The sequence below is a fragment of the Hoplias malabaricus genome, chromosome 18, assembly GCF_029633855.1.
Source record: "Hoplias malabaricus isolate fHopMal1 chromosome 18, fHopMal1.hap1, whole genome shotgun sequence".
Taxonomy (NCBI): domain Eukaryota; kingdom Metazoa; phylum Chordata; class Actinopteri; order Characiformes; family Erythrinidae; genus Hoplias; species Hoplias malabaricus.
In genome coordinates this window covers 23,184,354-23,202,190 of record NC_089817.1, presented here as the reverse complement: position 1 = coordinate 23,202,190, position 17,837 = coordinate 23,184,354, and the positions used below count along the sequence as shown (strand labels likewise).

General features: G+C 34.7%; 1 protein-coding gene across 2 annotated transcripts; it reads right to left on the bottom strand.

The window, feature by feature from the left end:
- Positions 1-785: 785 nt before the first annotated feature.
- Positions 786-17,230, bottom strand: scarb1 (scavenger receptor class B, member 1). Of its 2 annotated transcripts, none has more exons than XM_066651276.1 (12): positions 16,846-17,229; positions 15,716-15,876; positions 14,166-14,307; positions 13,031-13,234; positions 12,708-12,803; positions 12,487-12,602; positions 9,915-10,081; positions 9,007-9,125; positions 6,147-6,220; positions 5,925-5,976; positions 5,235-5,381; positions 786-1,879 (listed from the first exon to the last, which is right to left on the bottom strand). In XM_066651276.1, exons 1-12 carry the CDS (start codon positions 16,963-16,965, stop codon positions 1,790-1,792), a joined length of 1,488 nt encoding a protein of 495 aa, XP_066507373.1. In that variant the 5' UTR covers positions 16,966-17,229; the 3' UTR covers positions 786-1,789. The 2 variants fall into 2 exon arrangements, with proteins under 2 accessions (XP_066507373.1, XP_066507372.1); XM_066651275.1 differs by lacking the exon at positions 786-1,879 and adding an exon at positions 3,874-4,416 and having other exon boundaries at positions 16,846-17,230.
- Between the last annotated feature and the right edge of the window lie 607 nt (positions 17,231-17,837).

The following is a 17,837-nucleotide window of genomic DNA, read 5'->3' as shown; positions in this document are numbered from 1 at the left end:
CAGTGATTATCTTTTCCAATATTTTCTCTGTGTGTCTTACACTCACCGCTGCCTCTCTCTCCTTCAGCACCTCTTTTCTCTCTGAACATTTTCCCCAATGACATTTGCATGCTCGAAACCGGTGTGTTTACGAAACCCCCAGTGTCTTGAGAATATTGTTCTAATCCGGCTTCATTACGTGGGTAATATTGACATATTTTGCTGTTTTGGATCACCTAAAGTGGAAATGTCTCCAAATTCAAAAGATGCTTACAGCATTGCTGAATGTGCTACTCGAGTTACAAATGAATTTGTATGGTAAACAATGAATAAAAACTTACAGATATGTTAAACTTCAGTCAAACCTACCTTAAAAGGCACAGAGCTTCTGAAAGTAAACAAACCAGAGAGAATTGTAGCTCCCCACAATGGAAAACGTTCCTTTGAACGTGGGGAATGACTCATTGTTTACTGTATATTAGAAAATAATTTCTGCAAAAATGTTGATTAACCACAAAAATGAACATGTCCCAAAACTCCTAACAATAGCAAGTGAAGTTTTCAATACCTGAAGTTCCTCCACCATTAGTTAGTTTGGTGTTTGAGCGCCTCCTAGTGGTAACAATCTCCCATTCACACTGCATTTATCCACGTCCTCCCCACATCCTTTTATAGTTTAAAAATAGTGGCAAAATGTTTAGCACAAATTAAATGATCATAATAATCATAAACTGCCCTAAACTATTAATAACTACATTTACATATTAAATAACAAAATATTTCAGTAGAAAAATTTATTTCCATGTTTAAGTTTTGAATACAATTTAAAGACAAATGGCACATTTCACAAGACAAATCAACAATGTTTTCATATTGTACATTTCACATTAAATACATTCAAGTATCTGTGCTGTTTACTGAATATTTTGATGTTTGAAAATAGCCGATGGTTCATGTGGCTATTACATACACCAAGAATTTATAATCAATAAAGTTACTTGGTAAAAGGTTTCTATTCATGTATCATTCTGTAAATTAGATTCATCTTTACAAAATAACCTGTTTATTGTATAAAGTACAGTCCTGCATGTCGTAGGAAGTGTTAACAAAATCTATAAAAAGTGCAGTGAGTGTCTAGGAGCGAGAGGTATTAATGGAAAAAGACTGAGGGAAAAAAGACCACAAAAATCTGTATTTCTTGTGATCTAAACATTGGCAATCAACCAGCTTTTATGTTATTATTTATAAACAGTAAACTCACAGCACCTCCTGCATAAGAGAAACTACATCCCTGTAAAAGTCCCTAAACAGTGTCCATAAACATATGGCAGTTGTCAGCCTTTATTTTAAAAAAGTACTTCGTTTTCCTTTTACCTGAAATCAGTAAGTGCATGCATAATTCATCACCCATTTCCCTAAAACACTGGCGAAATTATTTTCAAGAAAGATACTGTTTACTTGCTACTGCTTTTGGCTTTGAAACATACTTTTATCCATTTTTAGATTACCATATGTCAGAAAGCTCGAGTCTGTTTAAGATTATTTGACTCCTCATGACCTGAGTCCATTAAGCATGTATTATGTATGATATTTTCTAACTGAATCCCCAAATATCTTTGCAAATGTATTATATCGGGGCTGTGGAGAAATTTAATAAATTGTGCTACTACTATTGTACTTCCAGTTTTAAATGATTACAGCTAGTAACTTTTTTCTTTGTCAACACAGAAACCTCAGGGTGTTTCCCATGGTTAGGAAGAGCAGTGAGATGATGATACAGTACTATGGGTACCAATTAGCTACTCTAGTCTTAGGAGTTGTGTAGCAGTGGAGTTTTCTCATTGTCCGAAGTACTTGAATCCACGTCTTTGCAGGACGGGTCAGTCTTCTTACTTGTCATCTAAAAACATGGAGAAGAAAGTGTTAGCATACATTATATGCAAGATGTGGTTTTTAAAACAAACATTAGTTTAGACTTGAATTTTAAATGAGAAACCGAAGGGAAACATTTGCACATGTAAAGTCATAAACAACTGCATAACTCATAAAAGTCCACATACTGTATACACTCAATATACCGTTTCATTGTTTTGTATGATGTTAGCATCATCCCATTCTAAAGTCATATACATTAATGTTAAGTTGGTACCCCTTTTGCTGTTATAAGTATTTCCACAATTTTATGAGAAGGCTTTGTACAAGAATTTGTTGTATATCTCTGGGAAATTTGCCCATTTATCTAGAAAAGTGTTTGTGAGGTCAGACACTGATGATGGACAAGAAGGCCTGGATTGCAATCTCTGTTCTTGTTCATCCCAAAGGTGTTCGAGGGGATCCACTGTGCAGGATGCTAAAGATCTTCCACACCAAACTTACCCAACCATGCCTTTATGGACCTTGCTTTGTGCACTGGGGCACAGTCATGCAGGGAACAGAAAAATGACGTTTACCAAATGGTCCCCATAAAGTTTAGAAGTACATATTTCAAATGTAAATATTTCAAATGTAGTCCAAAATATCTTGGTATTTCCACCTTCACTGAAAAATATACAATTATCACAATGCAGTTATGCAGGTAACACTTTCCTGGTATTTGCCAAAACCCAGACTCATCTATCAGAATGCCAGACAGAGAAACGTGGTTCATCACTCAGAAAATGTTTTCACTGCTCTAGAACCCAGTAGTGGCCTGCTTTATACCACTCCATTTGGCAATTTTCATTGTGTTGGGTGATATTAGACTTGCAGGCAGCTGCTCAGCCATGGGAACCCATGCCATGAAGCTTCTGGCACTGTTTTTGTGCTGATGTTAATGCCAAAAATGCCAAACATATGGAACTCTGCATCTACGCAGCACAGAAACTGGCCAACAATTAATTTAGCATTACAACACATGCTACAGAATTTTATTGTGCAACTGTAATTATACGCCCTACTTGAGTATAGGCAGACCAAAGTACTACAGATTTTAATTTTCTGCCACATTATACACATATTAATGAACAAGAACTCTTTATGACTTAAATACCACAGGGAGGTGGGGGGAGTCTGAGCTTTGACCTTACAGGGTACATATTACAGCTCTTTCCACACATTTTCAGAATCCTGTAGAGGCCTTAAAATATCTGTGGCATGCATTGTTCAAAATACCAAAAGGAGCAAACAAGACAGCATCTTTCTTACCCTGCCTAGACATCCCTATTTCAGCTCCTGTTCTATTCAATTAGAATGAGCCACATCTGACCTCAGAATGAGCCACTCTTTACTTCAAACCCATTTTCATTCTCATTTTTTCAGTTTTTAATCAGTAAATATATTTCTCTGTGCTTGTTGTGTTTGTTTGGTTTTGTTTAACCTCATCTTTGAGCTCTCACATAAACACCGTTCCAGCGCTGGGATTGGAGACACCTATAACGAGGAGTCAGTTCTGAAGTGCCTCTTACCCACGTAAGATGCAGAATCACAATGACTCTTTGTACCATGTTATTAGACATATGCAGATAACAATATTTTTTTTCCATAACGTACCATTTAAATGTATTTAAATAAATTAAAATAAAAAATGGTCAGCGTCAGTGGTCAGTGTAATTCTACCTCTGAACTGCAAGCTGTGTACATGAGCACGTGATCAGTCATTCAGAGTGATAATGGTAAAGCCAGTCAGTGATGAGACAAAGAATTAAATTAAATAATGAAGGTGCAGTAGTTTAAAGATCACAGAGAATGTGCATCTGTGTGTTAAGTGCTTACTTGTTCTGCTTTTGGTCTGTTACCAGAAGCTAGAAAAGAAGAGGTTGAAAATGAGGCATATTGCAGCCCCCAAATAAACCCACCTGAGTCTTTCAGTCTATATTTGTCAGTCTGCTTCTCTGTGGCACTTGAGTCGTGTTTTGTGCCTTTTACGTTTTCCTAAAAGAATAATCAAACCTTGTTTAAAATTCGGGTGGGTGGACATGCTTTTGATTGGACCGCCAAAAGCTCAAACACTATAAATTTGCCTTGCGTTTGTTTAATTGTGGGTGATCAGACATTGTTATAAGAGTTGTGCTGGTTCCTAGAGGAAGTGGCTGGGGGCATGCAGGTGACGAGATAAGAAGCATGCAGGTGGCTTAAGATCATGCTGTGGTTAAATCAAGTGCCTAATGGGTTTGATCCAGTTTTTAAACTTGTATAGAGTCAGTCTAGCAAGGGTATGAGGAATCACGTTCACTTTACATAAGATCACGGAGGTCATTTACTGAACAACGAGCCGATGAAAAAGAAATGGGCCATGAATCAACTTTTTTTGGAATCAGCTTTTGAAATATACAATCAAAAATATTTGTAAAAATTCAGATTCAGTTGTTTATTAGACTGCGGTACTTCCAAAAGAACAACAACAAAATAGCTGACCGCCTTGTCTTCTATAACTCCAGGTTTGCTCCTTTTCTTGGTTATCTGTAAAAGACATTGTTCAACTGTTTCTCTGCTTCAGAATAAATCAAAACATAGAGCAGCAGCTGTGCAACAGCAAGAACAGTCACAGATAAGTCAAAGCAAAGTGACTTAAGAAGATAGTAAAACAGTTGTACAATAAAGGACAAGGACATGCAAGTGCTACAAACTGGGGAAGAGGCACAGAAACAAATATCTGGCATTTAACTTACCTAGTACAACCTAATTGTTTTGAAAATCTTGGGACCAACATTGTTTAAAACTCAATTTATACGTCATATATAGTCAATATTTAAGTATTGCAATATGTATTTCTAATAAACACTATGTTCAATGGCAATACAATAAAATATACTGTGTAATATTACACTATTTGCAAAGAGATATTTTAGGTTAATGATAATTAAACCTACATTATAAATAATACCATGATAAATAAAATTATATATCTTTCCATATCTGTCCAGTTATGTGTGTGATTTTTTGTTTACTACATCATTTAAACACAGCAGCTGTCCTTCACATCGTGTGAAAATTTCTTGATGAAGAAATGTGCCAAAATTACTTAGAATAAAATATTTTTACACTTCCATTGTAAGTTTTTAAGGTTTTTTTCTCTTCTCCTGTAAAGTTACTTATTTGAGATTTTTTTTGGACAGCAATGATACCTTAATTCTTAAACTCTACAGCCATTTTAGAATCTTCACTGATTATTTTAAACCAGAACGGTTGCAAAGAATTAGCATTTTAATACTGCAGCATCTCAAAAAGCAACAAAGCACATTTTGATAGGGGATGTTATGAAATGTTAAGTGACATACCTTTTGGCACAGCATCAAAACTGCAGCTCCAATGATGCATCCCAGTCCAAATCCAATGAAGATATACTGCATATACTTCATCACCAAGGGCATGATCACCAGGTTGGTACGGAAGGTAGCGAGTACAGGGCCATCAATGTAGCCACTCTGAGAAGAATGGAAAGGCAGTTTCCTGCCTTAGTACTGATATATTTGTATCAATAAATATGAAAGTTACTAAGTAGATATATAAATTAATAAACATTAAGATATATGTTTTTTTAACATATCAACAGATTGGATTACTTGTTGATTAGCAACAATGTTGCTGCAGAATTTAAAAGCAACCACATGCCCAATTAATATAGAGTAAAGCAAATAATGAATTACATTTTCTATATACATTAATATGGACCATGTATAAACAAGTCCATGTTTATACATTTTTAAACAATCTATGTTCAGCAAGACAAGACGGTAGAAATACAGGATTGTTATTTTTCTTCAAATTCATATCATAAAACATTTCCTGTTCTACTTAAAAACAAATGAAATAATGATTTAAAATGATTTTATATAAAGAATAAGTATAATGATTTTTAGCAACAATTCATTTCAATGCTTTTGTTGTAGTCTATGATAATATATTAAATGTATTAATTGAGATAAAAAATCCATCACAATTATAGAGATTATGAGGGCAAGACACACCTCTCCAAACCAGATCATAGGCATCACCACTTCAGCTATTTTGCCAGTTTGCCTGGGAATAGGAATAGACAAAAATCAGAGCTTGACCTAAAATGCTTTAAAAGTCCTGTGTATGTAGATATAAACCGATAAAAATGATTGTTGCTTTAGTTTAAATTACTGCAAATTCAAATGAACCAGAATACAACATGGTCACTCATTCAGGTGAAAGGTTATACTTACGTTATTCCTGGCACCCGTTTAATTAGCAGGTTAAGTTGCAGCTTAATAGAAACATTCATAGGTATTCCAGTCTCCTGTTAAAAAAATAAAAATAAAAAATAAAACAAGGCAGGAGCATAATATACTTTGAATGATATTAGACAGTGTGCATACCTTGGACGTACAATTTTAGTTGGTAAATTAATTAATAGTTTTTTTTTAAAATCTCTCTCTCTCTCCATCTATCTATCTATATATATACGCAACATCACAGAATGTATGAAATGAAATGTATCAAAAGACTGAACTTTGGAAAAATGAAAAATATTGCTGCAGATGTCTTTAAAAACTTGCAGAAAATTTACCAGGAAATATTAATAACATTCTTGTGAACTATTTTGAATCTAAATGAAATTTATGTTTTTATTTCTCCTCATATGTGAAGAATGACCAGATCACAAGAATCATTCCTGAAGAATGCTTAGAAACCTACTCAATAAGAAGCAACTGATGACAGCCTAAAAGTAGTGTCTGGTAGTAATCAGGGTTGTTTTGTACGTCTAAAATTGACAGTAAAATAATTTGTTTCTGGACCCTGTGGCTGGGATTGTGCTTAAGCACAAGTGCAAGCTTATAAGCAACTTTGCACAAATTCACATTCAATGAACTTGTCCCAGAAGTGAAAGTCCTGCTCAAGGAATACGTTTTTGGCGACACCAGGCTTTCACGGCTTATGCATGTACGGCAAAAATTCTGCGAACATCCTGATCTGGAAATGTATCCGGAAAATGCACTTAATAGGATAACATCTGAGTCATGATTGCACAATTCACTGGATGTTTTGGCTCTTCGCTGCTAATCAGAGCTCATAAAGAGGATGCTATCTTATCATATCTTTATCTGTGTAGCAAAGTCTCTCTGATCCTTTATGGAACATATAGTCTACTGTTGTCATTCAGTACAAAACATCATACTAACAAAACGTCCAAGTTACATTAGAATCTATTTGCACTAAAACATTTTTGTAATATTCTGGCCATAAAATGCAGGTCTACTTCAGACAGCACAAAGCAGAGGGTACTGCTAACAATTCTAATCATAGAACCTCTAGTTATTTATTGGCCATGTTAACAGGCGATAGCGCTGAAGAACTTTTAGCTGATTTGTCAGACTGGGATCATACCCAAGAGCAAAGTTTACAATATTACCCAATGAAATCTTCAGAGCTGTCAATTTCTTTATAACGGGCCACTTGCTTTTGAAAGGCCATAAAAAAACCCATAAAATGCCATGATAATCATAATGAAGCCATGATATTCTTATCAGCTTCCAATTAGCGTATCAGATGTCCATACTGTTACTGCAGGCACTACTTAAGCAATCATTAACGTGATCAAATGAACCTGTAAATTGTGAATCTAGATATAAACAACCCCTATTCAGTCTCTGGATCCTGAGTTATGTCAATAAAACAATACGAAATGAAACAAAGCTACAGGCAGTAAAGACTTGACATGCAGTAAATCTTCAGTGTCAACACTTGAGACTAGTGGTGATAGACTAGAAGGTAAGCAATCTGAGGGAAAAGGGAATATTTACCCAGCAAATTTAGATAATTCCTAACTGCTTTATCTATAAAATGGGCTGTAAAATTTGTGTTAAGATCTCAGCCATACTGCCATAGCCAACAACCTTGAGTGATAAAGCTCAATCTACTTTTCAGTCTGCATGCTTAAGGTATAGTCATTGCCTCTGCATTGTATTGACTTCTGCTCTATATATCAATTAACCATATGATCCAGTGCATTAAAAGGTTTATCCCTTCTTTTAGTTGACCTTGTCTCATTGGTGGCCACTGTAAGAGGTCAGTGAGTACAAATCTTATGCCTCTTCTGAGGCAATCACACCTTTTTAAACTAATTCAAGTGAACTCTGATAAGAGGGACACTAAGAAAAGAACATTAAAGCAGATATAAACTCTATTTCATGCATCTAAAATTTGGAAAATTACAGGATGTTCCATTTACACTTCACCACCTATAGGTTTAGGCAAACAATTAAATTTGCACTCATGATTGATTTTTTTCTATTCAAGGAATTGTCTTGAACACATTCTTGATGTGAACATGAGCACCACAAAAATCATATGCTATATGGTTATGCATTTTATGAGTAAAGGACAAATGTACTTTTAACTTTAACCATCTATAAAATGTAAATGCCTGTATGCAGCTTTTGTTTTTGTCATTTAATTATTAATCTTGAAATCCAGGACTGGGTCCATTTATAAAAATATTGGTTACACCATACAGTACTGTGCAGAAGTGTTCGGCACATAAGATAATTATATATATTTAAACTAATGCCTTCTCAGTAAGCATGGTGCTTGTATAAAGCTGTATATAAACACAGTAAATACAAAAAAAATCATAATATAAAACAAATAAGAAATATAAGATCTTTTTTTTTTTATAAAGTAGTAGGTGTGAGTGAGTTTGAAGAACAATATTTTGTTCAGATTCTCCTTGATTTGCAAAAAGTTGTGAAATCAACAGCACGCATTATTTAAAATCATTATTTATTAACTGATACAATTAGGTATTGGATATGATTTGGAGATTTGGATATGAGAGATTTGGAAATAGTTAAACCACCACATTCACACACAGAATATCACACTGGAATAATGTTATTTGGTTTTATTCTAATGTTGACCATTATTTGTTGTTTGCTTGTTTGTTGTTTTAGCAAATAAGCACTTACTGCTCTGGTAAATAGCTTTTAAAAACTTAATCTCTGGTGTCTAAAATTTTGCACAGTACTGTGTATGTGTCATTATGTTGTAAATGAAGCATTCAGGTATTTGTACATTCCTACTTACTGGATGTATGTCAATAAAGAGCCCATGTTCCTCTTCGTTAGGGCTAAGTCCCTTCACCGTGTCCTTTAGGGCAGGATCACCGTTATAGAAATGGGGGTGGGAGATATACACAGGGGATTCTGGTAGGAAAGAGCAAAATTACTCACATTAACCATGCCTCGTTTTATTTTAGAATATGATAAGATGGTGGTAAAAGAATGCATGTGTGTGCAGTTAATTAGCCTTGTAATAAATAATATAAAATAAAAAAAGTAAAAATAAATAAATGGATGGATAGAGAGAGAGACACATCTACCATTACAATTTTAAGCTCAACTTGTGAAGTGACGTGCACTACCTGTTATAGGCAAATAAATATAAATATCAACAATGGCTTAGGTTAGAAATGCTTAATGATACCGCAGAGTATTTCCTGTGACGTAACTCCAGCTGAGTTAGACAAGCTTCTGTTTGAAGCTAATAAGAAATAGTAATGGATTCTGACCCAAGTTCCTACAAAAAATGATTAGATTATCATGTTGAAAAGGTTACACTGGTGAGAGATTGTTTTATTCTAATACACAAACACAAAATCTGCAATCATTAATTAATTAATTCACTCAATTTGTGGATTTTGAATAGATGTTGTGTGGTTACACATCATTAGGTTCAACTGGATTTTTGCCAACATTCTGTAAAGCTTGTCTATCCTCAAAAGCAATAGCCGTTACGGAATTCTGAACATGAACATTGCATGTGTTAACAGCACGTGAACTGTGCATTCCCTAAGAGAATTTAAATGCTTAAAGAACTAAATCCAAGATTGAGCATAAAATCTAAGCAAAATTGTAAGGGTTTTATTAGATATTACTAAATGCTAAAAACATACACTTCATACGTATATAGTGTATTAGCATGAGGACACTCACTGTGTCGGCAGGTGCTAACATTCAAAAGACCTGACTGTCTGCAAGGGCAGAAACCTTCATTCGGAGGGTAATCTGAACCATTGGCAAACAGAGTCTTTGGAGCCACAAAACGATACACAGGAATGCCTTCCATTGTCCCTGGCCTGTGGTAAACCAGTTCCATTGATCTGAAAAACATGTAAGCGATATACATATATTTGCAATGCAAACAATACTTTATCAGAAAGATAACTTGGGACTAGGCTCAGGACAATGTCCCCCAAACTCATTATAACTACTGATCAAATAAAGGGAGCAAATCTAATCATTTCAACTAATAAAAGCAACGATTTTATTCTGGTGATGACACTTCTGCAATTTCATTTTCTGAAAATCATTGGACAGGAATAGTGACAGGTGCGTCTATATTAATTTGGACTAGAGTAAACATGGAGTAAGCATTGTATATTTTTATAGTTTTCCTTCTTTTTCTGAGTGGAAGAGCAAGTTAAATACTTGATATGTCAAAATTGCCCCTTTCTAAATGACCCTGGAAATAATAAACATAAAAGAAAATCTTTTCTCACTCAAGTTTTCCTGACTTAGCAGTAGCTATGAGATGTTTTCATATTTTGTCCAGTTGACTTCATTTAATTTGTTAATATACATTGATCCCTGCATTATAGGCCTGTAACACATTCCAAAAAAAGCTAGGACAGGGCAATTGGGGGCTCAAAAATTATTTTAACCAGGTGATTTTAATCATGATTTTGTCCAATAAGCAGTATCTGCAAAAGGCCGAGCCTCTGAGGACCAAAGATGTCCACAAACGCATGTGAAAATGACTGTATGTTTATGTTAAAATAAAAAAAGTTCCTCAATGTAAGACCGGAAGGGATTTGCATATCTCTCCCACTACAGTGCATAATATCATTAAACAACTCAAGGAATTTGAGAGGACTTTCAGTGCATATAGGGCACAAGGCTAACCAGAACATCTGTGATCTTCAAGCCCTCAGATGTCACTGCATCAAGTACCAGCATTCATGAATATCTGACGTAACCACGCGGTAAAGGATTACTTTGGCAACCCTTTTTCAATCACTACAGTACTGATTTATATTCACAAATGCTTCAGACTTTCTGTGCAAAAACAAAACAAAAAGAAAAACAACAACAACAAAAAAAGAAGCATTATGTTAACCATGTCGTGGTTAAGAAGCCGTGTCGACTTCTCTGAGCTTGACCGTCACACAGTGGAGACATTCTGAAGACTCAGGTTTCTAAAACTTTTTTTGGAAGAAATGGAAGCTGTTGGCTCTAGACCAAAGAAGGAATGAACCATTCAGACTGTTATCAAAAGCCTTTGGTGGTATGCCATTGTGTCAGTGCCCTTGGTAAATGTAATTTACACTTCTGTGATGGCAGCATACATGTGTAATGTACACTGATATCTTCATGCGCTACTTTCAAGACACAATTGTTTAAGGGCTGTCCATGCATTTTTCAACAAGACAATTTAAAAATCACATCTTACAAAGGCATGGTGGCAGAAAAGAAGGGTACAAGTACCAGACTGGCTTTTCTATAATCCTCACCTGTCCACCACAAAGAATATGGGTAGAATTTTGAATTGAAGTTGCAATTATGACCCTTTTACACTTAATGAAAATTAATGGTATCATTGCAAATTTGTAAATGCTTTTCTATGCCCACTTTTTTGGAATGTGCTGCAGACCACAATTGATGTATATTAACAAATAAAATTTTTTTTGACAATTTGATAAAAGTTGTCTTATGTAGTGAGCAGGCAACTGAGAGTAGTCCTGCCTCCTAGTCTGGGTCTCTTCAATCCCAGGGCTGCACCCATGTTTATGGGAGAGCACAAAGACAAGGTTAAACCAAGCAACAAACACAATGAGTGATTATAAAAATAACAAGAAAAAGGGAATAGGAATAAGGAAAAATGAAATAAATAAATATATTAACAGTGTTTCTGCTCTTCGCACAATTTCTGGGTGCCTCAAATCTGGCTTACACAGAGGCTTGTTCTCAAAAGTGGCTGTATTCAGCTGTTCTGAACAGGGCTGTTCAGTTTGACCCAAGCATATAACAGAAATTTCATTAAAGACCCCCATGGAATTCTGTTGATGCATTTATGTTTAATAAACTGGCACTCAACCTAACAGCTGAATTAAATAAGATTAAGCTCTTATTCATTTTTTAAATGAAAGGAATTTATTATTAGAATTAAAAAAAGAAAACATTGCCCAATTCTGTCACAAAACGAATAACTGAAGCAGGGCTGAATATATATATATATATATATATATATATATTCCATTAGAATTGCAATTTAAAGGGAAAAAAGAGCAATTTTCATATCTCAAATGTGCAATGTTTATCATCCTACATTTCATTCGGGACATTTACCCTAATTATGTAGAACATGTTTACTTGCAGGTGGTATTTGTATTAAGGCCTGTCTTCCAGTTCAAAAGCTGCAAATTAAGCTTTGATTTTAATTTACAAACAATAAATCACAATCACAATAGTAGCTGCACACAAACTCATTTGTGTAGAGAAACAGTACCTGCAAGCATCTGGGCTGTAAAATGGCAGAGTGGATTCTGTGGTCATAAATGGAGGCCACATCTGACCTGCTGTCCCATTGATCATGTTACACTGTTCAGAACTCCAGTAGTTTACCTGGTGTATTAGAAAAAAAAATGTTAGAAAAAAATTTAAATAAAATTGGGACCAAAAATATTGGTAGCTGGTGCAGGGCTCTCTACATTGACATTGTAAACTCACTTGCTTCAAGCCATTCCAGGTGTCCACATTGTGAACTTTACTGATGTCACCTTGACCAGTAAAAACGGTGAACAATCCAGTGTTGGAGTTGTTAAACTATAATTGGACAAATACAGATAAGATAAAAACTAGTATTGTTAGTTGTTATAGCTTTACCATAGTATTTTACACATTTGAACAGGCATAAAATAGATTAAGTACATGAGTTATAGCTGCAACACTTAACACACATCCTTTGTCACTCACCCAGAATGTGTGAAACCAAGGATTTAGTTTGACTGTTGTTTTAGAATGCTAAATGTCCATTCAAAAACATTACCAACCTCAGCAAACAGTCCAAATTTCCCACTGATAGGTAGCATGCCAGGGAAGTACTGGTTGAGGAAGTCCACCAATTTGCTGTCGTAGCCCCACATGAGCTCACCTACTGTTTTAGTCAAGAAGGGGCCTTCGTCATAGGAACTGAATGTGAGACTCATCAAAGCCCGCACCGCAAAGGGCATGTTCTCCATCATCACAGATGCCCCCTAAAAGCCACATAAACAAGAAAATCTGATGTTATAGAACAGACTTTGGGAGTAATGCTGAATTAATCAGTTAAATCTTTGAAACATACACACAGCTCAGCAATATCAATAAGATTACCTCCTTGTTTCTATACTCATTATTAATTTAATCATCTCCACTGACCGTACAATTGCACCTTTGGCTTTTACAGTTACACTCTCGTCCATCTCTTGCTCTTTAAGTTTCTTCCCCCAAGTGACCCATATATATTTTCTATCACAACCCAGACAACACAAACTCAATGTTTAATACATTACAAAATGAATCATAACTGATGAAAAAAAACTGACCTCTTTGTTTCTCAATGCAACTACTAACAACATTCAGAATTTCCCTGTTTTGCCTAGGGGTAGGGTGTCTTCTTGGGGAAATAAACCAACAAATGTTGGTATTTTCTCCTTGTAGTAGGTTTTTTGGTATCTGACCAAGTCTGAAAACTTGGGGTAAAATGAGTCATTCTGAATTTGTGCTGTGTCTTATGTAGTGAGCAGGCAATTGAGAATAATCATGCCTTCTAGTCTGGGTCTCTTCAATCACAGTGCTGCATCCATTTTTGTGTGAGAGCACAGAGACAAGGTTAAACTGAACAATAAATACAATGAGTGAGGGAAAAATAAGTTAGGAATTAAGGAAAATGGCAAAAATAAATAAATATAAAAAAAAAACAGTTTCTCTAATCTTTTCACTTCTAGGTGCCTCAGATCTGGCTTACACTGGCCAATTCTCAAAAGTGGCTATATTCAGCATTTTTTCCCCCTTGGACCCTTTCTTGTGCAACTGGATCCTCTTTTGTCTGTATTTGCTGTTTTACATTGAAATGTATTACTGTATGATTTGCATGTTTTTCACCTCTTACACAGTGTACAAAATGCAGTTTCTTGAACATCTTACCAATACCAGCATATTTGGAATGGTGACCACATCAGACTCATCGCCTACAGACATGCTCTCCTCAAAGAAATACTGCCGATATTCACGATATGAAACTGTTTTGTTGGCGTGGAATGTGATGTTGTCTTTCCATCGTTTCTCACTGAAAAGTGAACCAAGAAGAAAATATTTTGCAAATGTAAGAACTTAATATCAAATATTATTATAATTTTTTTTTAAGTCACATGTTTAACAGACAGACACGAGTTTGCCTCACATATCCTGATTGCACGCATGATTTGAGTGTTATAAGGGGTAAAAAGGGGCTTCCGTAAACATAAAGTCACACGACTGTTTTATAAAACAGGAAACCACAGTAAGGAAACCACGATGGCATTTATCCTGGAACGAGTCAAGCTCATAACATGCGCTCTCTCTCCCTATATATCCCTATATATACATACACATATATATCTTTAACATCCAGTGATCTGCAAAACTGGAACTGGTTTATATTTGTTTATAAACCTTTGCCCTTTGTTAGTGGCATAATTATAAAATATTTCAAATTAGATACATATATTCTATCAATTTTTTGTAAGAAGCTGTTATAACTCAAACATATTAATAATATTAATAAATTAATATACATTCAATAAATTTGATATCCAGATATACTTAACCCATCAGAGCACATGTTAACATATGTGTCACAAACATTTTTTAAGGTCTGGAAAGTTCCCTACATAGCTTTATCCTTCACTTTAAATCATGATGTCTCTAAGTGATATTTACTGAAAGTCCTGGATGCGGTCACATTACTATGTTATGTGAATGTGTGTGTGTGTGACCTCATTTACAGACTGATGGTGTGCTTGGTGAGTACCTAGACAATAGAAATGCTTATTTTAAAAGCATATTTTTGTTTTTAAGAGTGTGTATTCCAACCATTATAACCATTCAAATGCTTGGCATGTCCAAATACATACAACGCATTCTGATCCCATTTCAAGAACAAAATGAAGAAATACAAGTTTCAAAATGGCTCTTGTGATATTTAGGTTACATTGAGATTGTAAGCCAAAAATAATTACAGAATAAGAAAAGATATATGAAAAATGTATGTTCTATGTTGTTTCTTTGGTCTTATAATTAGATTTTATGGTGAACTGGACTCTTATGTGTTAAAATACAACTATTCATCAAACAGTTTTATTGATCAAGATTTAAGATTTAACTTATTTATTTATTTAGTGACAATTGCTACTTTTTAACATTTCACACTCTCAAAATAAGAGAGTAACATCAATTTAACTTTTCCATTCATTATTTCATTATACAAGGTATAAATATTATTAGTGACACATTTGAGCAGTAGTGTATCAAAAATGATGCATGCACATAAAAATAACATTTTTCAATAAAAATATATCAGATTGCGCATGAAATGGAGAATGTTATTCAGACCACCCACAACAGACACATCTCTAACAGTAGGTATATATGCACAATGACCGAGATGATTACACACTTTATGAGTAGTTGAAAACTTGATAAAAATCACCACACACCTGTACACATATGGACCTCTTTGTTTAACCTCGGGCTTCCCTCCTGCCAGTATCTCATCAGGATTGGTGATGTTGAAAAAATAAATGGACATGAAGAATGGCACAGGTATATCCTTCCACATAGTATAGGAGAGTTCATTTTTGGGGTTGATTTCTATATTCTGTGTGAAATACAAATGCAAAGTATAAGAAAAAAAATTAACAAAATGTAGAGTTGTGTTGTACCCTAAATCCATTACCTCATAACGTGCTGTTCATTTGATCAAATAACGAATTACGCAAAAGCACAACTGACAAGAAAAATAAAGTTGTATCCCTATTATATGTAAATATAATAGCTTAATATTATATCTAAATATAATGAAACTTTTAGTACCCTTCATCCAGAATTATAGTATAAAATAAGACCACCATCTATTCAGCATAGAAAGTTTGAATTTAGAGATAAAACTCAAAATGATCAATCACAAACAGCACATAGCAGTGTAATGAGTGAAAAAATAATAATAAAAAAAGGTATCCGAATAATTACCTGAGAGGTAACTGAAAAAAATAATGAACATCTTTACATTTACATATTAAGTTTTACTACAGCTCTTCTGCAGATGTGGGCATGTGGCTTTGTAAGTGAAAAGTGCACAAATCAGGGGACCATCTTTCAGCACAGAAATGTCTACTTATTTGCTCAGTTTGATAAATGATTACGTTTAATAAAATGAAATAGCAAAGAAAACCTTAACCTAATGTACTATACCCTTTGTACAGGGCACACGTAAAATAAACATATAATAAAATTTAATGTAATGTTTTAAAAAATAGAATAAAAAAAGCACTTAATTTGGGTTGGATTAATGCTAGATTTCCGATATTACTGGCTACATTAATATCAGAAACGGTATAAAGCCGGGTCTGTGGGGAAAATCGTTGTTTTATTTAACACGGGCTCCCAAATATAGGGTTTTTATTACAGTTTACAAAAACACAGATGTATGTATGTAGGTCACTTCTAATGTGCCACTGTCCAAGTTGGTTTCCATATGTTACACAAATATTTGCAATGCCTGAACGTCCAAAGGCTATAATAAACCTCGACGCTGTCGGACATGGTCTCAGCCTTCAGAGAAACTTACCTTTACTATTTGGTCGTCGATAATAAGCGGACCCACGAACACAAGAACAGTCCCGAAAACTACAGTCAAAAGCCCTACCACTAAAAGACCTATAGCTATTTTAGACTTCGTTATGGCCATAGCTAACTTCAGCAGGAAAGCACAAGTTCAATTTGTGACTAAAATATGTCTTCGAATTGTTTTACATGCAGTTAACCAGTCAAACCGCCAGGTAAGCTCCCTGATATACTCAAATAAAAAGCCTGTCCGCGTACAGTTTCATCTACCACCTTTTCCAGAGAATATTGTGCATATTCAAACAAGTGTAACGTACTCTAACGTCCGTCTTTCAAAGTCCTAACAGGCGGTTAGCTCCCCTTTTAAACGGGGAAAATACAATGTAAGTTAGGAGGCATGTTTATTATGGAATGGCCCCGCCTCCGAATCCTAGGGCATTATGGGAATTGTAGTTAAACGTTAAAAGCCTGGAGCAAATGACTTCAAACGGACAGATATATTTTTTTATAAAACCTTTTAGTCCGATTATTATACTTAGATTTTTAAAGTTAAAAATGTAATAAAATAAAATATATTAAAGTCAAAATTTTACCATGTAATCATTTTACCGTATAAAAAAATACGAGATGTAAAAGTGGAGATCATTATTGCTCTGATCACAAGGGTCAATGACTTGTAGTTTAAAATTCACATAGCCTGAACCTAAATATCCACTAGACGACAAAGATCAGTGCCATGTGTTTGAAAGCATGGGTAGCCTCTTTAAAAAGAGGCTACTGAGAGAAGGAAATAGAAATAAAAATCAATCAAAAAACCAGATCAAGCAAAGCTTCTTGTTTATTCAGCAGGGCTAGGGCTGGCCACCACAGAGAATAAATCCTATCTTCACTTAAAATACCTGAATTATGAAAAGCATAAAATGTAACAAATATCTAAACCCCACTGCACACTATGTGATAAAAGCTGTCTTGTATTTTTAGTGTCTGCCATACCGC

What these genes read in the sequence shown, in the direction of transcription:
- scarb1 (XM_066651275.1), bottom strand. Translation starts at nt 16,965, where the DNA reads ATGGCCATAACGAAGTCTAAAATAGCTATAGGTCTTTTAGTGGTAGGG. An exon ending in AATTTGGACTGTTTGCTGAG is followed by an intron (nt 12,804 to 13,030) that starts GTTGGTAATGTT and finishes GTCCAATTATAG; the next exon opens with TTTAACAACTCCAACACTGG. An exon ending in TTTTGATGCTGTGCCAAAAG is followed by an intron (nt 4,417 to 5,234) that starts GTATGTCACTTA and finishes TGTCTTTTACAG; the next exon opens with ATAACCAAGAAAAGGAGCAA.